Here is a 20,759-nt window from a genome sequence, read left to right as displayed (position 1 = left end):
TAGCCTTGGTTGAGTCCTTCCTACCTGCTAAGGTTTCCCCATCTGGGCACAAAGGAGGCGGGTCTGAGTGGTCCCACGGGTCCCTCTTGTGAGGACTGGCCAAGAGCAAGGGAACCTCAGATTCCAGAACCCCCTAGCTAGGGGTCCCCTCGCTTGGGAGAGACTTTCTCCACCGCAGGGGTGAGGAAGGGTAAATCTTTAACGAGCTAGCCCTGGGCAGGCTGGAGCCTTTCCGGATGGATGGCTGCCTGGGATGGGGGATGGGGTGGGAATGCAAGATGTGTGTAGACAGTCCCAGTGTTGTGGAGAAGGGAGGGTATTGGGGGGAGTAAATAAAGGAGACGCGGGCGGAGCTAACTGCGTGTGCAGAACAGGACATGGAGGAACGCGGGTCACCCGACGGGTAAGCAGATCTTCAGAGAGGTTCGAGGAGTCCTGAACAGCCGCTAGGTGCAGGTATGATAACTCGCATTGCTGCCCACAGGGATCTCGCGCGAAGCCTGGAGCAAGGACCAGAGGGGCCGGAAACGCCCATCCAGGTGGTGCTCAGGTGGGTATAAGTTGGCTAGGAGGCACCTGGGCGAGGCAGGGTTCGACGAAGAAATCAGGATGTACTATCTGCCCTTCTGTCGGACCCCAGGGTACGTCCCATGAGCGCGGCCGAGCTGCGTCGAGGGCAGCAGAGCGTGCTGCACTGCTCAGGGACCCGGACTCTGCAGGTGAGGAACCCGTCTGTCTGTCTCCCCAACAAATCCCGGGGACGCCAGGTCCCTTCCCCCAGGCAACTTTGCCCTAAGCCCTACCCTCTCCCGGAGTGTTCCTCTCCCAGGTGCCCCACCCTCCCCACAGTGCCCCTCCCTTCCAGGATGCCCAGCCCTCCGCCATGGTGCGCCGCGCCAACCCCTCCGAGCCCCTTCTGAGGGCCCGCGCACTCAAGGTGCCCGCCCTCACCCAGAATGCCCCGCCCCCCAGGGTGTCCCACCCTCCCCAGAATGCCCCGCCCCTACTGAGTGTCCCCCTTACCCCCAGTGCAGGGTGCCCGTTCACCAAGTGCCTCACTGAGAGCCCTACCCTCCTCCAGGGTGCCCCGCCCTCCTCCAGGGTGCCCCGCCCCTCCAGAGTGCCCCGCCCCTCCAGAGCGCCCCGCTCCTCCAGAGTGCCCCGCCCCTCCAGGGTGCCCCGCCCTCCTCCAGAGATCTCCGCTCCTCCGCCCCACCCGCGCCAGGTGAGCCCTCCAGGCCGGGGTCCCGAACTGGCCTTCCGTTTCGGTGCGGTGCTAGACGCGGCGCGCACGCAGGAGGACGTGTTCCGGGCGTGCGGCGTGCGGCGCCTGGGGGAGCTGGCGCTGCGCGGGTGAGTGAAGCTTCGCCTCCGCTCCGCGCCGGGCCTGGCGGGGCCCCGATGCACCCCCAGCCCCCACCCCGGGTAGCCGCCCGAGTCCAGCTACACCCTTGCCGCCCGCAGCTTCTCCTGCACTGTCTTCACCTTTGGCCAGACGGGCTCCGGGAAGACCTACACCCTGACTGGACCCCCTCCCCAGGTGGGCGAGCGCCGGCGGAGCCCTCACTGGGCGGGGCTAGGTGGGCTGGAAACCCTGGGGAGTCGCAGGCGACGCAGACTCCCAGAGGAAAGAGACTGGGACGATGCAGCGTGACCCATTTGTTTGCAGACGAGGACGCTGAGGACCAAAGAGAAGGGACTTGCCCAATTTGGAGCATTTGGGCTTCAACTTTGGCCCCTTCCTAGCTCTCAGTTTTCTCATCTGTAAAATGGAAGTGACAGTACCGACTATGAGTTAAATGAGCCATTGCTTGGGAACTTGGCACGTTTCCCGGCGCACGGTATCATACATGCGCTACAGAGGGTAGTCATTACTGTGGAGATGACGATGGCTCAGCTGGTTTTGCCCCCAGGGGGAGGGAGTGCCTGTACCCCCTAGCCTGGCTGGCATCATGCAGAGGACCTTCGCCTGGCTGTTAGACCGCGTGCAGCACCTGGGTGCCCCTGTCACCCTTCGCGCCTCTTATCTGGAGATCTACAATGAGCAGGTAAGGGAATGCGAGGAATAGAAAGACAGCCCATGAGGAAACGGAGCGCTTCTTTCCAGGGAGCCTGGATCAAAGGACAGGAGGGGCGGTGGGGGACTCTGTTGTCAGTAAGATCTGGGGGTGGGTGGACTCGGAAAGATCCCCTTTCCTCACCCTCCTCCCTCCCCTCCCAGGTTCGGGACTTGCTGAGCCTGGGATCTCCCCGGCCCCTCCCTGTTCGATGGAACAAGACTCAGGGCTTCTACGTGGAGCGGCTGCGGGTGGTGGAATTTAGGAGTCTGGAGGCCCTGATGGAACTTTTGCAAATTGGTGTGTGCTGATCGCGGGGAGTTTTGCGGGTAGGGGTGCCCATTCCTCAATTGTTTACTGAGTGTGGACTTGGGACCCAGACTGCAGCTGCAGCTTCAGAAGTGACTCCTGGGCGAGGTGGGGAAGGACCAGTAAACTACAATTCAAAGACATGGCCCAAGGGTGCCCCCTGCACCCACTGCCAACAAGGCCTGCTAATTCTGCCTTCCAAACTCCTTTCATGCTCTCTCTTTAGCCCAGGGCCTCGGCCTCAGCCAGGCCTCATTCTTGCTCCCTGGTGGTCTCGGCACCTCAAGGCTCTCCCCTGCCAATCCATTCTCCTCTATTCTGCAAACCCCATCTCTCTTTGCCTCCAGACCCTCCACCCTTCCAGGGCCCCGAGGATCAAGGTCATACCTCTTAGCTTAGCCTAAAGGCCGTTCCCTTTCAGCCTCATTCTTTTTTTTAAATCAAGTATTTATTGGACACCCCTCCTTTGGCAGGCACTGGAGATGCTGACTGTAGATTCTGGCCCCAGCACTTTGCCACACCTCTCAGCTGATCTCACTGCCTCAGTTTCTCCCCCTTCTTTCACGAAGCCTTGGGAAAGATGTTTATAAAATGCAAATCTGACTGTCATTCTTCTGCTCAGTTTTCTCTATCCTCCATTCACCCATCTCTGCTACAGCAGGACCCAACATCCCATCGTTCCCTGAACAACACCCACTTTGTTGCCTCCCTGCCTTTGCATGAGGCTTGCTCCTCCACCAGGATTCCTTTGCTCCTTTTTCTTCATTGGTGATGACCTGTTCTTCCTACCACGTCCAGCTCCTGATGTTTTTCCCTTCCAGGTCTCAGCCGTCGAAGGAGCTCAGCACACACCCTGAACCAGGCCTCCAGCCGAAGCCATGCCCTGCTCACCCTTTACATCAGCCATCAAACTGTGAGTGCCCCAGCCTGGGAAGGTGCTTGCCCAGGGCCACCCAACAAAAGTCTGTGTCTGGACATACAAACCAACTTGGGTGTGCATGGGGGGTAATGGTGGAAACCCTTGGCCCCATACTCTTGTGGCTTTGGTGGGGACAGTCCCTCCCAAGTCCCCATGAAGCTCTGACCCCTCAGGCCCAGCAGATGCCTCCTGTGGACCCCGGGGCACCCCCTGTTGGTGGGAAGCTGTGCTTTGTGGACCTGGCAGGCAGCGAGAAGGTAGCAGCCACGGGATCCCGTGGGGAGCTGATGCTTGAGGCCAACAGCATAAACCGAAGCCTGCTGGCCCTGGGTGAGACCTGGGGGCCACCAGTGTGATTTCCTGTCTCTCCTCTGCACCTGGCTCACAGCTCTCCACAATGGGGGATACCAGAGGAGTTGTAGTGCATAGAAGAGGGTTAAAGAGCTGCGATCCAGGAACCAGAAGCCTCATTCTGGCCCCAGCTCTGCTGTTGACTTCTCCCTTCGTAAAACACTGCTTATGAATCTATAAACTCTAACGGTGTATAAAGTTACATGCTAATTTGGGAAATAGAACCACTCAACTGCAGAAGATGAGCCCTCAGAGACATTTGGCATGTTCCTTGTGCAGCTGGGAAGACTGAGGCCCAGTAAAGGAAAGGGACTTGACCTTTCTCCCCATCCCCACCCCAAGATATCGAACCTGGAGATCCTCAGGGACTGGGCCCTCAGGATTCCTCTGTGGCATGCATGCAAGATGCCCACGAAACTCCTTTGTGTTCAATTCATTTGTTAGAAGTTTCCTGCTGAGTGTCTGAGTACCAGGCCCTTTGCTGGGCACTGAGGGTCAGGGTATACAGAGCCTTCTCTGCCCTCGAAGAGTCCCAGTCTGGCGGTGGGGACCAATCTGACTGAGTCATGAGATCATGTGGAAAGATGGGTTTTTAGGGCAACACAGGCCTGGGTGGAGAGCCCAGCTCTGCAGCCTCCCAGCCTGATGGCCCTGGGCAAGCAATGTAACCTTCCCGACTCTTGGTGTCTCTCCCCAGGTCACTGCATCTCCCTGCTGCTGGACCCACAGCGAAAGCAGAGCCACATCCCTTTCCGGGACAGCAAGCTCACCAAGTTGCTGGCAGACTCACTGGGAGGGCGTGGGGTCACCCTCATGGTACTTAAGCGGGGCCTGGCAGGGAGGGTTGGGTATTGAGGAGGGGGCCCCCAGAGAGGAGCACTCAGTGGGAGTGCACTCCCCAGGTGGCCTGCGTGTCCCCCTCAGCCCAGTGCCTTCCTGAGACTCTCAGCACCCTGAGATATGCAAGCCGAGCTCAGCGGGTCACCACCCGGCCGCAGGCCCCTAAGGTGAGTATAGGCAGGCACAGGCTGAAGGACAGGCGTGGAGATGCTAGGGGATCAGGCAGGAGTTGGAGCCTGAGTCCCTTGATTGAAGTCTTGGACTGGGTCAAAGCTGAGATTAGGGTTGGAATCCTGGAAATGGTGTCGTGGCTGTGTAGGGTGAGGTCAGGGTCCCAGCCAGGGTCATGCCAGGTTTAGGGCAGGTCTAGGGTTGGAGTTTGAGTTGGGATCTGATTCAGGGTCTAGCTCAGTTGGTATCATGGTTAAGTGGGAATTGATTTGGGGTCTAATAAGAGGTCTCGTCTGGAATCATCTGGCCCAAGGTTTGGACAGAACTGAGTTTGGGATTGGACTCAGAGCTGAGTCCAGCTCAGAGTGGGGCCCTCCAGGACAGTGCAGTTAGGACAAGGTACCCCCTCCAGGCAGATGCAGCCTTGTGCCAAGATGCAAGGCTGACGAGTGAAGCATGGGCTGGATTTTAGGCCCCAGTTACTTCCCACACCTGGAAGTCCTTGTGCAGTGTACAACTTATACAACCATAAAGGTGGCCCTGGGCCTCTTTCCCTACAGTCTGCTGTGGCAAAGCAGCCCCAGCATTTGGAGACAGAGATGCTGCAGCTCCAGGAGGAGAACCGTCGCCTGCAGTTCCAGCTGGACCAAATGGACAGCAAGGGTATGAGCTCCCTGGAGGCAGAGTAGGATGGGGATAGGGTCTGGGGCTGCTGTGGATCCACCACCCCCTGCTTCCCTGCAGCATCAGGGCTCAGTGGGGCCCGGGTGGCCTGGGCCCAGCGGAACCTGTACGGGATGCTACAGGAGTTCATGCTGGAGAATGAGAGGCTCAGGTAGGGCCCAGCCCACAGCCAGAGGGATGCTGTCCCCCACCCATCACTGTTAAGCTGCTTCTGCCAAGCTGCCCCCTCTCCCTGTCCCTGGCTCCCCTATGTCCCTACCTGCTTCCTCAGCTGGTGCTATGCTGCAATGAAGAGGAGCTGACTGACGCCCCTGCAAGCCCCATTTCCTACTCCTTTCTGGCTTGTGCTCTACCCTAGGAAAGAAAAGAGCCAGCTGCAGAATAGCCAAGACCTGGCCCGGAATGAGCAGCGCATCCTGGCCCAGCAGGTCCATGCACTAGAGAGGTAAGCAGAGCCACCAACTTGGAGCCAGGCCTCCGGACAGAGGGCAGCTGGGAAAAGGGATGGCTTAATGAAATGCTTGAGGCTGGCCTCTGGATTCAGACCAACTAGGTTCAGTTTCCAGCTCTGCCACCGACTAGCTGTGTCACCTGAGGCAAGTCATTTAACTTCTCACTGCCTGGGTTTCCTCTTCTGTAAAGTGGGGGTCATCGTCATGCTTACTTTATAGGCTTGTTTTAAAGATCAGAGAGAATGAGTTAACATGTAAAACCTTGAGAACAGGGCCTGGTACCTGGTACGGGATCCAGGAGTATTAGCTGGGAAGGGGATTTGAAAGCCAGCTTGGTGGTAGGGTTGGAGGCTGCAGGCATAGACCCTACTGTTCTTTTTAGGCGCCTCCTTTCTGCCAGCTACCGTCACCAGCAGGGCCCTGGCCTGACCCCACCGTGTCCCTGTTTGATGGCCCCAGCTCCCCCTTGCCACGTGAGTCTCACTGCCCAGCCTGGAGGGGTGACAAGTAGGGACATCATGGAGCCTCTGACGCAGCCTTTTGCAGGCACTGCCACCCGTCTACTCCTGCCCCTGCTGCTACATCTGCCCACTGTGTCGAGTGCCCCTGGCCCACTGGGCCTGCCTGCCAAGGGAGCGCCACCTGCCCCAGGTAGGAAAGGCCAAGGTGGGAGTGAGGGAAGGCTGGGAGAACTGGAGACCTTGATCTAGGAGTCATCAGTCCAGAGCCCCAGGGATTCCAGGGCTCCATGCTAGATCATGGGGAGTGAATGGCTGGCTTAGGGCTCCCTCTGCCCGGGTTTAAAATAGCTGTTGACCCTCCCTTCTCCCCACCCTGCCCTCTTTTAGGAATTCATCCTGTCATTCACTTATTCAATCACTCACATATTTACTCACTTGTGGATTTACTGAATTGTACATTCACTCACTCCTTCAGTAACTCCCCAAGCTCCTTGCTTTATACCAACCTCTCTTCTGGGCTCTGAGGATTCGGAAATAGACCAGACATGGTTCCTGCTCTCAGGAGGCTTCTAGTCTCAGGAGAGGATGGGAGAAGAACCACCTACTGCACACAGAAGAAGGCGACCAGGACCCCACCCCTTTATGCCATCCTGACATCCTTGATACCTTGTGGGGTAGGCATAGCGGGGTTTCATGGCTAGCACCAGGTAAGTGGGACACAGAGAGGCAGGACTGAGGTCACCCAGAGTGGGCTCTGGTCTTTTCTACAGGTGTTGGACCCTGAGGCCTCAGGTGGCAGGCCCCCATCTGCCCGGCCTCCACCCTGGGCACCCCCATGCAGCCCTGGCTCTGCCAAGTGCCCAAGAGAGAGGTGGGTCCCTCCCTGGGACACTCAGGTCGGAGGGGTGTGGTCTGGGGAACTCAAAGGCTCACCTCCCATCTCCCAACTCACCCTGGCCCAGGAGTCACAGTGACTGGACTCAGACTCGAGTCCTGGCAGAGATGTTGATGGAGGAGGAGGTGGTACCTTCTGCACCCCCCATGCCCGTGAGGCCCCCAAAGACATCACCAGGGCTGAGAGGTGAAGAAGGGAGAGAGGGAAGGGCCCCTAATGTTCTCTGTGATCTTAGGGTAGAACCCACCCTCTCCAGGCCTCATCTCTGAAATGGGGTGGGTGTTGAGAGGTGGCTTCTAAGATCTTTCTACTTCCAAACTTGGAATTCTCTTTTTAGGAGCACCTGCATGCCCAGATGTATGCTGGAGCCCATGGTGTATGGGGGTGGGGTGGGGGGGAAGGGTGGAGGGCACCTACCCCCTGAGGCTTCTCTAGAGGATGTTGGGACCCAGATGGACCTGGGTGAGGAGGGGCCCAGGAGAGGGCAGGCCCTGAGTCTCACTGCTCCTTAGGTGGGGCCGGGGTTCCAAACCTGGCCCAGAGACTGGAGGCCCTCAGAGACCAGATTGGCAGTTCCCTGCGACGTGGCCGCAGCCAGCCACCCTGCAGTGAGGGTGCACGGAGCCCAGGCCAAGTCCTCTCTCCCCGTTGAAGGCCAAATGGGAACCCAGGAGACTGCTGTGTGACCTCAGACTGGGCTCTGTGCTCTTGGGCCTCAGTCTCCCCATCTGCTGAATGGAGACAGCAGCTACTCCACCTGAAGCTGGGCTAGGGGCGGGGACTGGGGGTGCTATTTAGGGGAGCAAGGGGATTCAGGAGAAACCAGGCAGCAGGGGATGAAGTACATGAATAAAGAAAAGCATCAGCTCCAAGTCTGGTCGGTTCTGTCCTCTGGGGTTGTCAGTCACTTCCCCGTGGGGAGTTAGAGAGAGGAAGGGCTAGGACTCTGGGCACAGATGTGTGTCCCCTTCCAGTCTGGAATATCCCAAGCTCCCATCTCCTTTCATGTATTTTTTTTTTTTGAGACGGAGTCTAGCTTTGTCGCCAGGCTGGAGTGCAGTGACACGATCTCAGCTCACTGCAACCTCCGCCTCCCGGGTTCAAGCGATTCTCCTGCCTCAGCCTCTCGAGTAGCTGGGATTACAGACACGAGCCACCACGCCCAGCTAATTTTTGTATTTTTTTTGTTGTTGTTGTTAGAGACGGGGTTTCACTATGTTACCCAGGATGGTCTCGATCTCCTGACCTCGTGATCTGCCTGCCTCAGCCTCCTAAGGTGCTGGCATTACAGGTGTGAGCCACCGCGCCCGGCCTCTTTTCATGTATTATACAAGTTTTGATTAAGCAACTACTACATGCCATTGGGTAGGTGGGGGGCAATTGAATGGCAAGCATCCCCATGAAGGAGGCATGAGGGAAACTGATTTGGCCTGGAGCACAGGGAGATGGGTGGTCAAAGGGCTCACTCTGTGTTACCGTGGGTCCTGGTGCTGGTGGGGATCAGAAGGCCTGGCTTCTTGTGCCACAGATCTGCGCTGGGACTCTGGGCAAGCCCTGTTCCCTCTCTGGACCACTCTGATATTCAGTCAATTAAGTGGGGGACACAACTTCCTTCCCATTGAGTTCTAGTGAGGGTCAAGGCTGTGAGCAATATCTGATTCATGGCATAAATGCCCTGTAAAATGCTGTATTAGTTGGTTCTCAGCACTGCTGTAAAGAACTACCTGAGGCTGGGTCATTTATGAAGAAACGCGATTTGACTCACAGCTCTGCAGGCTGTACAGGAAGCATGACTGGGAGGCCTCAGGAAACTTATCATTGCAGAAGGACGAAGGGGAAGCAAGCACATCTTACCATGGCGGGGCAGGAGAGAGAGAGAATGAAGGGGGAAGTGCTACACACTTTCTAACAACCAGATCTCGTGAGGACTCACTGTCATAAGAACAGCAAGGGGGAAATCTGCCCCCATGATCCAATCACCTCCCACCAGCTCCCTCCCCCAATATTAGAGATTATAATTCAACATGAGATTTGGGCGGGGGCACAGAGCCAACCATATACAGTGGGTCTGTGGTTATGGAGAAGTCCAGGTATGACATGAGGAATTGTGGGGAAGAGAGAGAGGACCCATTATAGAAAGAGCTATGAGGCTAACCTAACTCTCCCGCTTACCGTTAGGGAAACAGACCCACATGGTTCCTTCATTTGTTCATTCATTCATTCAACCAACAACACTGATGGCTGGGTGCCTATAATCCCAACACTTTGGGAAGCCAAGGTAGGAGGATTGCTTGAGCCCAGGAGTTTGGGACCAGGCTGGGCAACATAGTAAGACCCTATCTCTACAACAAATAAAAAATTAGCTGGGCATGGCGGCACACACCTATAGTCCCAGCTACTCGGGGGGCTGAGGCAGGAGATCACTTGAAAACAAGTGGCTGAGACTGCAGTGAGCCATGATCATATCACTGCACTCCAGCCTTGAAAAACAACAAAGCAAAACACCGCTGGCATCAACTGCAAATCAAGCCATAAGGTGACAAGACAAACAAAGACCAAGGTGGCTTTTCCAGGGAGCTCACAGTGTGGTGAGGGACAGACAGACATTTACCACCTCACATGGGCTGGGGGAAGTCCAAGGGACGGTGGAGGCACAAAGGAAGGTCACTTGATCAGTGACCATTGAGGGGGTCAGGGAAGGTTTCCCAAGGAGGCCATGACTAAGGCTTGGAGGGTAGACAGCATTTGGTTCAAGGGAAGGTGGAGGGGCTGTGGACGCAAAGGTTACAGACCTCTGAGGTTCCAAAGGTGGTCAGGGCCAGGAAGTGCAGGGCCTTCCGGGCCACAACCAGAGTTTGGGCTTGTGCCAAGGGCAGAGGGGAGCCATGGAAGGGTCTTGAGGCATCACCAGCCTAAATTTGTATTTAGGTCATGCTGGCCACCTGTGGGAGGTAGCCTGACTGAAGATGGGGTACTATAAAGAGACCAACACAGAGGAGATGAGACACCTCAGCCAGTAGTAGCTGAGCTGGGCCTCAGGCTGGGCATCCCCTCAGACCCATGATCTGGACTTAGGCAAGGTCCGGGCAGGACGGCCTTACCCACAGGCTTGGGGAGCCCTTGGGAGGCAGCAGGCTGAGACCAGAGGGCCAGCCAGGGAGCAGCTGGGGTTGCTGGAGGGAGGTCACAGCCACCACCTGGAACAGAACTCAGACTGGCCACTGTGCTCCTCAGACTGGCCACTGTGCTCCTCAGACCTGGCCTGAGGAAATCAGGATCGCTTTACCCCACCACACTCCCCAGTGCAGGACCAAGCAAAGAAAGACTCAGTGCTCTCCCACCTGTCATTCTGGAAACTAGCTTTGGGAATGTACCGCCCTTTTTCCCAGCAGAGTGGGGACCCAGAGATAAGAGCAAGGTGTTTCAAGGATACTTGAGTGTGCTGTGTGACTTGGGGCAGGCTGCTGGGCCTCTTTGGGTCTCCCCCACTGCAGGCCCTTGGCTCCTGAGTCTATGCAGGGCTGGTCCCTGAAGCTGGGACTGGTGGGGTCCATTTGGTTGGAGCCTCCGTGGCCAGGAATTGGTAGACAACACTTGTGACTGGGCATTAGAGGTTTTCCACAGTGGTGGCTTCCTGGAAGGCCAGAATCTGTGGAGGCAGAGCCCAGGGACAGAAGGTGACAGCCAGATACCACAGGCAGCCGGACCAGGCAGAGCAGGCTGTGGTTAAGCTCACAGATGGAACCACCCAAGCTCAAACCCATGAGTGATCCTGGGCTAGTGACTCAACTGCTCTGAGCCCAAGTCACTTATCCCCAGAAGGAACACAATAACAGTACTTCTTTACAAAACTGTCTTGCGAATGAAATTCCCTGACATGTGGAAAGAGTGGAGCATGTAGCTTTGCCAGTTGCAGACAGTTTTGCCAAAAGCAACCTTTAGTCAACATGGCAATTTGATGGAATTGATGATCAGGTTTAAAAAATTCATTCAATATATATTGACAGAACTGTTTAGAACAGAGCTTGGCATGTGGTTAGTGCTAAATACATGCTAGTTGTCTTTGCTGTCATTATTACTCATGGATGCTTTCAGTGCAAACATTCTATAAGAACCTGCTTTCTGTGGGCTAGCACTGAATAAAGCGTAGGACTTTTACCCTCATGGAATGTAGACAACAAACAAGAAAGAGAGCAAAATACGTGGCATGTCAGATGGTGATAAATGCTATGGAGTAAAATAGAGCAGGAGAGTGGAGCTCTGTCAGGGCAGGGGTGCAGTCCTAAGCAGGGAGTTCCGTTGGAGGTGATATTTGTACAGAGACCTGAACAGGGAGGTTGAGCCTGATGAGTGCCCTAAAGCCTTTATTTTCTAATATTGGTAATTTCAATGCCACGTTAGCTTGGGTGGCTCTGCAGGTTTGTGCCTGGGCTCCTCCCCACTCCCCAGAACCCTTATCTCACTGCATTGTGGGCCTGCTTGCTGGGAGGTCCTCAGCCCCAGGCAGGGGAGGACCTGGCACCAAGCGTGAGAGTGTGAGAGCTTTCCTTAATAGCCTTGGGAGGATGGAGGGGGACCACCCAGGGGGACCCTGGCCTTACTGGTTCATTCATGTTTGGACGATTCCTGCTGGAGCCAGCCACGATTTTCCAGTTTCCTGGTTCCAGTTCACACTCTAGCTCAGCAAAACCCACATCCTTTTCCAGAAAGAGACATAGGACTCAAGGAGACTGGCCTTTACTACCCTTGTCTCATAAGTCATATATCCATCTCTCAGTCAGTGACATAGTTTGGCTGTGTCCCCACCCAAATCTCATCTTGAATTGTAGCTCCCATAATTCCTATGTATTGTGGGAGGAACCCGGTGGGAGGAAATTGAATCATGGGGCTAGGTTTTTCTGTGTTGTTCTTGTGATAGTGAACAAGTCTCACAAGCTCTGATGGTTTTATAAAGGGCAGGTTCCCTGCACATGCTCTCTTGCCTGTCACCACATAAGACGGGACTTTGCTCCTCATTCACCTTCTGCCATGACTGTGAGACCTCCCCAGTCATGTGGAACTATGAGTCCATTAAACCTCTTTTTCTTTATAAATCACTCAGTCTTGGGTATGTCTTTATTAGCAGCATGAGAACAGACGAATACAGTCAGCATCCTCCCTCTAGAACTGCCATACTTCTAGGATCCCTAAACCCTGGGGGAATTCCACAGGATCCCAGTAATGTATCAAGACCCTTCCAATTCATTTGGTGCTTATCGAGAACTTGTGGACTCAGAAGGACACTTCTTGAGCCCTGCAAGCTACAGGCCTTCTGCAGATTGCGAGAAGTAGGGGGCAGTTCTCTGGACCCCGAAACATGGTAGTAGTTCTCAAGAACTGTCAAAAGAAGGTCTCCGCTACTTCGGAACATTAGAATTGGGGGAAGCTCTTGGAAATCCTGAGACACTACAGGAATTTTCCAGGATTCCAAACCCCTAGAAGATCTTTCTGAAATTTTAAAACACTGTAGACAAGTTGGGAGGGATTCTCTGGAGTCTTTGGCTGGGCAGGGATGTAGTGGGGAAGGAACATTCACCAGAGTTCTGAAGGCCATCCATGGGTTTCTAGAATGCTGGCAGCCCAGATCCTTGGTTGAATTTTCCAGATCCTTGGGGATCCCAACTCTTAGCCCCTTTTCATTGCACAATGAGGAGCATGGCAGAAAGCGTTGCAGTTGGATGGCACAAGCTTCTGGAAGAGCACTCCTGTGGACACTTGTACTTAAAAGGCTATGAGGTCTTGTCTGGGGGGCCAGCTCCCAGATAGACCCCAAAACTTGGAGTCATTTTGAGAGTTTGTGAAGACCCTCTTGCCAAGAACATCTTGCTGCTTCAGCCACACCAGCTTTCTCTCAGCATCCCAAATGGGCCTGCCTTCCCTCCCTCAAGGTCTTTCTTCTCTTTGCCAATGACACATTTGCTCCAAATTCATATTCATTTCCAGCCCCTTCATGATAGGATTCAGCCTCTTCATGGCATATTCTTGTCCTCTTCAATGTCCTTTTTCCATTTCTATCTTCTTGTTTAGCTTCCAGCGGCTCATCTTCCTTTATTTTAGGCAAACAAGCATGGCAGTGTAGGTTGGGCAAGTAGGGGCGGTCTTGTTTTGAACCACAGACTGGAAGCTACTGGAACTCGTATATGGGTTAGTGCTGGGGTTGGAGACCAGGACTGGAATCTGGAGACCTGGGTTCAAAGCCTGCCTTGGCACAGACCTCCTGTGTATGTCAGACAAGTCCCTGGCTATCACTGGCATCTGCACAGGCTGGCAAAGAAGACCTTTGAGAGGACTTTTTTGAAAGTTGGGCAGACGTGTCTTTCTCAAGGAACTTCATCCAGTGTGTGGTTCCCCTGCTTATCACATGTTTACTAAGCCCCCATTTGAAGGCCAGGCCGCCTCTGCTGGATACAAGTGACACCAACCTGACCCTGCGCCAGCGACCTCTTCTCTCTTGAGCTTCCAACCAAGTGGGGGAAAGGACAAGCAAAGCGACAATCAGGAGGCAAAGGGATAAATAATAGCAATTAGCAAATTTATCTGATGCCAGGCACTGCTCCCAGCGCTTGCTGTGTGTTAACTCGCTCATTTCTCACAACTCTGAGAAGTAGGTACTGTCAGTATTCTCATGTTGCAGTGAGGAAACCAAGGCAGGAAGGGGCTCAGAACTTGCCCAAGGTCACGCAGCCAGTAGGTGGCAGAAGCAGGATTTGAACCTGGCTGGCCTTAACCACCAAGCCAGGTGCCACCCAGTGGGACCACAGAGGAAGTACAGGTAGAGGATCAGCTTCTATCCAACTTAGGAACCCCTGAGGATAGTTGGGGTGCCTTCCTGGAGACATTGTTCTCCACCAAAGCCCGGCACAATCCAGCAAGGCCAGACCACGCAGAGGCACTTTGATGAAGCAGAGGAAGGGACTTTCCAAATCTCCTCGCTGGTGGTGGATCCTTCATCACCCCAACACCAAAGGGAATCTTTAAAAACCACCCAATGCCTGAGCTGGAATCTAGACAATTAGAAGTGCAGCCCTGCAGCCCAGCCTTTGTCCACGGGACAGGGCCCTGGGTGGAGGCAGGACATCTCCATGGTCTCCAGGCTACAGAACTTTGGGCAAACCCTCTCCCTTTCTCACCCTCTATCTGCCCAACATACCAGCTGTGGGAGGCTGGGCCAAAGAGTGAATCTCTTTGAACCCCAGTTTCCTCCTCTGTAAAGTGGGGATAAAATTGGTTTACCCTATGAGGAGCTAATATATGCTCACAGCGGATGATCTGAGAACTAGAAGTGAATTCGTATAAACTGTTTAGAACAGAGCCTGGCACATGGTTAGTGCTAAATAAATGCTAGTTGTTATTGCTGTCATTATTACCAATGGATGCTTTCAGCGCAAGCATTCTATCATTTCTGTACTTGCGGGGGAGGAATTGTGTCAATTTCTGGACTCTCATTATTACAGACTCATGAACTTGTTGACATCCAGCTGGGCTGGCTCCTTCCTCCAGGGAAACCCTCCTAACACAGATTCTTCCAGAGAAAGAAGTGGAAAGAAGGACTTTGTTGCCCAAAGGCAAGAGCCAGGGAAGAGTTCCCACTGCCCTTCCAAGGCAACGGATTCAGAGAAATCCATTTGTCTTCTCTGAAGAAAGGCCGGTGGGAATTTCCAGAGAGCTCGGCTTGCCTTGTGGTTTCAGGAAAGAACAATTTTAGTCCTTTCAGAGATGCTTGGTTGCATCAACTCGGTCAGCCAGGAGTTGGGGCAGGTCCCTGGAGGTCCTGCTTCAATGGACAATAAGATTGGCCTGCAACAAGCAGGAATATGCCTGTGTCCCCTTCCTGGACACAGACAAGGCTTTTGGAAGTTTATTCTTTAGTAACCATTTCCTCAGGGGTGCAAAAGGAGCTAGATCCTGGGCCACAAGCTCTGTCCCCAGGGCGCTCTGATCTCAAAGACACTCTGAGCTCCACATATTATAAGGGCAGGAGTGCTTCTCCAGGCTAAGCCACCCACTCCTGCAATCAGGAACCTGGACTGACAACATCTAAGGACACCCCTGACCCAGGGCCAATGTTTATTATTGACTAAGTTCTCTCCAAGGAGCAAGGACATGACATGCTTCTAATCATTTAATTCTCATACACCCCTATAAGCTCTTATTAACCCCATTTAACAGAAGAGAAAGAAAAGTGGAGTCACTTAGCTAAGATCAAACAGGCAGGAAAGGATCACAGTCATGACTGGAACTCAGGTCTGTCTGGATATAAAGTTCAGCTGCTTAATCACCACAGCATGCTGGACAACGCCTTGGAAGTATTCCAGGCCATAACACACAGACAAACTCAAATTTGATGACTCCAGGACAAGCCACCACAGAGCAAGGGGTCTTTGCTTTATACATTTTGCCATTGAGTAGCCCAGTCATTCCTTCCTTTGCTCATTCACTGAACATAAGGTTAAGGGATTTTGGATGTGGTGAGTCCAATTTCCCAGTATCCCTCAGCTGTCTGCTTGGGTGGTCCTTCTTGGGACCTGACCTAAATCTCCCCTATGGTTCTGAGTAAGTCAATTAGCATGGTTGGCTGAGCACCCATTATGCACCCAGCACAGTGCTGGGCCCCAAGGAGGGAGAGAGAATCTGGACTTGGGATAGCAGACACTGAGATGACCCTTGGCTGGGGAAGGGAGAAATAGGCCTGACTTTGGCTATGAAGAGTCCAATGAAGGGAGACTCATCAATTCCAAGTGTCTAAAGAACAGGGCCTAAGTTCTAGCCAAGAGACAAGAGATAGGGTCAGCAGAGTGCCTTAAGTGTAACAGAGACAGATCTTGGTTTGAGTTTAATGTCTGGGTGACCTTCAACACATGATCACCTGATCTCTTAGCTTCAGTTTCCCTACCTACAAAATAGGGCCACCAGCAAAATAAGATTCTTTTTTTTTTCTTCAACTTTTATTTGAAGTTCTGAGGTATATGTGCAGATCTGCAGGTTTGCCCCATAGGTAAACAGGTACCATGGTTGTTTGCTGCACAGATATACCCATCACCTAGGTATTAAGCCCAGCATCCATTAGCTATTCTTCCTGATGCTCTCCCTCCCCACCACCCCACAAAAAGATTCTTTTTTTTTTTTCTTTTTCTTTTTTTTTTTTGAGATGGAGTTTCACTCTTGTTGTCCAGGCTGGAGTGCAATGGAGTGATCTCAGCTCACTGCAACCTCTGCCTCCTGGGTTCAAATGATTCTTCTGCCTCAGGCTCCCAAGGAGCTGGGATTACAGGCGTGTACCACCACGCCCAGCTAATTTTGTATTTTTAGTAGAGGTAGGAGTTTCACCCTATTGGCCAGGCTGGTTTCCAACTCCTGACCTCAGGTGATCCGCCCGCCTTGGCCTCCCAAAATGTTGGGATTACAGGCCTGAGCCACTCCACCCGGCCTCCAAAAAGATTCTTAATAGAGGATTTAGAATGACATGCTCTTGCAGTGCTCTGCATGGACTTGGCAGGCAGTAAGAACTTAGTAAAATTATAGTAGCCTTCGTGGTCTGCAGCAACTGCACCCAATTCTAGTTCCCCAGCAAAACTATTTTTTTTTGAAGGGCCCCAACCAAGCATCAAGCTCTCTAGCAGGGTAGGGATGGGCAAGGTAGAGGCTAAATGTTTTATACTCACCAGGGGATTTTAAGTAGGCTTGGGGCAGGGCGTTGTACCTCTTTGAGCCTTTGCGCCTGGTCTGTCTCCATCTGTACAGAATAATCTGTGAGCAAACCCTGGTAGGTCTTTCTGGAAGTTCTCTGCTGCCCCCTGGTGGACAAGGGAAGTTCACACCTTAGTGCAGTTCCAGCTGTGTGTGGAGTCCTTAGCTGGAGCGCACGCAGTACCAAGTGCCTATGATGACAGGGGTCCTACAAATCTACACACTTGGGGTGCATTTTCACAAGTGACCCTCATTCAGTTATTGTTTCAACTCTGAAGCCATGAAGGGAAAGGACTGCCCTATTGTCCCCCAGCAAGCCACAAGGACTAGGACTCAAGTCTCTGGGTGGACTTGCTCTTTGGGACGGAGGTGTAGGGATGAGTAGCGATGCCTAGAAATCACAGGGCAGTGAGAACACCCCTCCACGCCACTGGTCATGGAGTTATGGGTGGTGTGCACCTCCTGCCATGCCATGGGGACCCTGAGTGGACAGGCTGTGACACAAGGCCGTGGAAACTGAATAAGGTCAGACATTGGAGGCAAGGCCTCTTGTCACGGAGAAAGTCACCTTATCATTCCACCATTGGCAGAGGAGGACTCAAACCTTGACCACACCCTCTGGTCTGAGTCCCAGTCAATGTCCCCGATGTCCCTGCGGGTCCAGTCACCTGGTCCTAGTGCCCTGGCCTGGCCCCTTCCTTCTTCCTGGAAAACCTCCTGAGGAGTTACTTTCCTGGGTCTCCAGCTTATGCTACCTCCTGATGGATCTCTCCCGATTGCTTATGTGGTTGGCCTTGACTTCTGAAAACTCGCAGCGCCCCCTGTGTACTCCCAAACAACACCCCTTGGCCCGGCAACAAGGTCCCACCTACTGGACCTCAGCCACCTCCCCAGCCTCACTCTCACCACTCCCTTCTGTCCCCAAGCTCCAGACCTGTGGATTTATTTTTATTTTCTGGATTCCAAATGCATTTCTCTCTCTCTCTCTGTTTTCTTCCTCTAAGCCTTTGCAATTGCTGTTCCCTGTGCCTGAAACCCACTCCCCTCCCCCTGCACCCACCCCCCCTGCACTGTTGTCTGGCTCACTCCTACTCTTGGGTTCTGACTCCCTTGTCCTGGCCTCTGCTTCCCTGATCACTGAAGCAAACATCCTGTCTCATCATCTTCTCACCTTGTCTGTTTCCCAATCCCAGGCCTTGAGGAAGCTCTGGGAGGCCTGTCATATGTCCATCCTTTCCCTAGCACCAAACAAGGAGTGCGTATTTGGCAAAAGAATAAGTAGACACAAGAATAAATGATGAGGGGAGAGCCTGGGTGCTACAGTCAGGCCTGTCTGGCCCCAACTCAGACACACACTGGGTGACTTTGACAAAGTCCCATCCCCTCCCTGAATCCCAGTATGTGCATCTGACAATTGAGGTCTCTATTCCGTATTGCACTGGGCACCCCTGAGGCTCTGAGGTCTCCTGTGAGGGGCGAGACCCTCCCCCACAACCAAATGGTTTCAGAACCTAGCAATTCCCATGGACTCTTAGACCCCTGGGCCCCCTAGGAGGGCAGGGACCCCAAAGGCTCCATCCTCCCACCCCAGCAGCCAAAAGGGGAAGAGGGGACAGAAGCTCTCTGACCACTGTTGGCCACAACCTCATGTCCCAAGGTTAATTTTTAAAAAGCAGTCAAAAGTCCAAGTGGCCCTTGGCAGCATTTACTCTCTGAGTTTGCTCTGGTTAATAATCTCAGGAGCACAAACATTCCTGGAGGCAGGAGAAGAGATCAACGTCCTGGACTTATCCTCTGGGCCTCTCCCCACCCCCAGGAGAGGCTGTGCAACTGAATGAACGGCCCTGTCCAAGAGAGGCTAGGACTGGGGCTCTGAACACCCCTGTGCATCTCAGGCTTCCCATCTGAACGATGGGGCTGATAACCCTAGTCATGCAGTCCCAACATGAAGGTCAGCGAGCCATTTTCATGCACTGTAAGCAGGCTTAGTAGGATGACTTTATTCCTATTAGTGGTTCATTGTTATTTATTCTTATACCAGGCCTGCCTCCTCCAAAGACAGACACCCTGAGCCACCACACAGGTAAGGCAGTGGACAGTTTATAGAACACTTCCTCACACATTATCTCTCTTGGCTTCTTGACAGAACAAGAACTGTTTTCTTCAGTTCACAGATTAGGAAAGTGGTCATTAGCAAGGGAACGCCACCCCCAATGTCATGCAGAACGAGGAGAAGTGGGGGGTTACCACCTCCTTGCTACCATCATTAACCAAAACCTCAAAGACTGAGAAATTTTGTGAACAGAAGGAACAGGAAGATAACTGTCCCAGAAAGCTAAACCAAGACAGTAAGTGTGCTTAAACTTACATCATGGCTTTGAGCTTCCTAGCAGCCAAAGCAGGAATGGAATGCAATCACCGGCCAAGGTTAGGGTGACAGAGCAAAGGAGACACATTTATGAAGAGAAGCACGCTTGTTCTGGATACCAGTGAAAGAGGGACGTACTGACTGAACGTTACAGAAGAGACATGATGCACCATTTGTTTCTGCACTGACTACATGGGGGAATCCTTCAATTCTCACATAAGCACGGGTCTTATTCTTGGGACTGCCTGCCTGAAGGGGTCATTCCCAGATCTAGCAGAGAGGTGGCTGAGAGTATGGAATGTTCCAGGCCAAGAGCAGGGAGGAAGTAAAGACAGTAGCTTTGACCACTGGAGAAGGGAAATTAATAGAGAGGCCTGTGGTATTGCTGGCAAGAGTGTGAGCACACAGACAACTGACCTGGGTTTTAAAAAGTTCTCATTTAAAATCTTAAATTTAGGCTGGGCACAGTGGCTCACACCTGTAATCCCAGCACTTTGGGAGGCTGAGGAGAGCGGATTACCCAACGTCAGGAGTTAGAGACCATCCTGGCCAACATGATGAAACCCTGTCTCTACTAAAAATACAAAAATTAGCCGGGTGTGGTGGTGACCACCTGTAATCTCAGCTACTTGGGAGGCTGAGGCACAAGAATAGCTTGAGTCCAGAAGGCGAAGGTTGCATTAAGCTGAGATTGAACCACTGCACTCCAGCCTGGACGACAAGACGAAACTCCATCTCAAAAAAATAATAATAAAAATAAATAAATAAATAAATAAATAAATAAATAAATAAATAAATAAAGCCTTGAGTTTAATAACTACCATATTAGTTTCCTAGGGCTGCTGCGAAATATGTCTTCTCCCAGCACTGGAGGTCAGACACCTGAGTCCAAGTTTTCAGCAGCTCCCTTTGAAGTTCCCTTTGAAGGCTCTGGGGAAAAGTTCTTCCTTGCCTTTTGCTAGCTTTTGGTGACTGCCATCAATCCGTGGTGATCTTTGACTTGTAGCTGCATCCCTCCCATCTCTGCCTCCGGCTTCATGCCACATCTTCCTCATGCTTCTCTCTGTGTCCCTGTGTCTGAGTCTCCCTTGCCATTCTTTTATAAAGATACCGGTCATTGGATTTAGAACCCCTGTCATCCAGTTCAATCTCATCTAACTAATCACATCTGCGAATCAGGTTCCTTCTACGGTTCGGGATGCACATGGATTTTGAAGGGGGTACCGTTCAACCTGCCACAAACACTCAGCTCTTATTCTATGCTGTGTTCTGTCCTAGTGCATTGCAGGTGCCCACTCAACAATGCTAGGAGCTAGGAGCTATTATTATCCCCATTTACAGATGAGGAAACCGAGGCATTGAGAGGCAAAGTGACTTGCCCAAGGTCACACAGCAGTGAGTGCCACTGTAGGCTGCTTGGCTCCCACGTTCATGGTGTCAACCGCGCCTTTCCCAGCTACTCCACTCCCGGCTGAGGGATTCTGGGCAAGTTGCTTCACTCTTGGAGACTCAACTCCTCTGTCTGT

The 20,759-nt window shown here is 53.0% G+C and overlaps 1 protein-coding gene across 2 annotated transcripts; it reads left to right on the top strand.

Moving 5' to 3' along the window:
* Positions 1-377: 377 nt before the first annotated feature.
* On the top strand, positions 378-8,011 carry KIF12 (kinesin family member 12). Of its 2 annotated transcripts, XM_010370489.1 has the most exons (19): positions 378-403; positions 485-550; positions 641-719; positions 1,226-1,353; positions 1,465-1,540; positions 1,914-2,048; positions 2,222-2,357; positions 3,188-3,279; positions 3,459-3,615; positions 4,334-4,452; positions 4,539-4,643; positions 5,208-5,310; positions 5,392-5,482; positions 5,690-5,776; positions 6,166-6,256; positions 6,330-6,434; positions 7,015-7,115; positions 7,207-7,325; positions 7,652-8,011. In XM_010370489.1, the coding sequence occupies exons 1-19, from the start codon at positions 378-380 to the stop codon at positions 7,789-7,791; spliced, it is 1,956 nt and encodes a 651-aa protein (XP_010368791.1). In that variant the 3' UTR covers positions 7,792-8,011. The 2 variants fall into 2 exon arrangements, with proteins under 2 accessions (XP_010368791.1, XP_030775775.1); XM_030919915.1 differs by lacking the exon at positions 1,914-2,048.
* Positions 8,012-20,759: the final 12,748 nt, after the last annotated feature.

The sequence above is a fragment of the Rhinopithecus roxellana genome, chromosome 16 (assembly GCF_007565055.1).
Source record: "Rhinopithecus roxellana isolate Shanxi Qingling chromosome 16, ASM756505v1, whole genome shotgun sequence".
Lineage (NCBI taxonomy): Eukaryota > Metazoa > Chordata > Mammalia > Primates > Cercopithecidae > Rhinopithecus > Rhinopithecus roxellana.
The sequence above is the reverse complement of the archived record's forward strand: the minus strand, read 5'-3'. Positions and strand labels throughout refer to the sequence as shown.

What these genes read in the sequence shown, in the direction of transcription:
- KIF12 (XM_010370489.1), top strand. Translation starts at nt 378, where the DNA reads ATGGAGGAACGCGGGTCACCCGACGG. An exon ending in GAACGCGGGTCACCCGACGG is followed by an intron (nt 404 to 484) that starts GTAAGCAGATCT and finishes TGCTGCCCACAG; the next exon opens with GGATCTCGCGCGAAGCCTGG. An exon ending in GGGGAGCTGGCGCTGCGCGG is followed by an intron (nt 1,354 to 1,464) that starts GTGAGTGAAGCT and finishes TGCCGCCCGCAG; the next exon opens with CTTCTCCTGCACTGTCTTCA.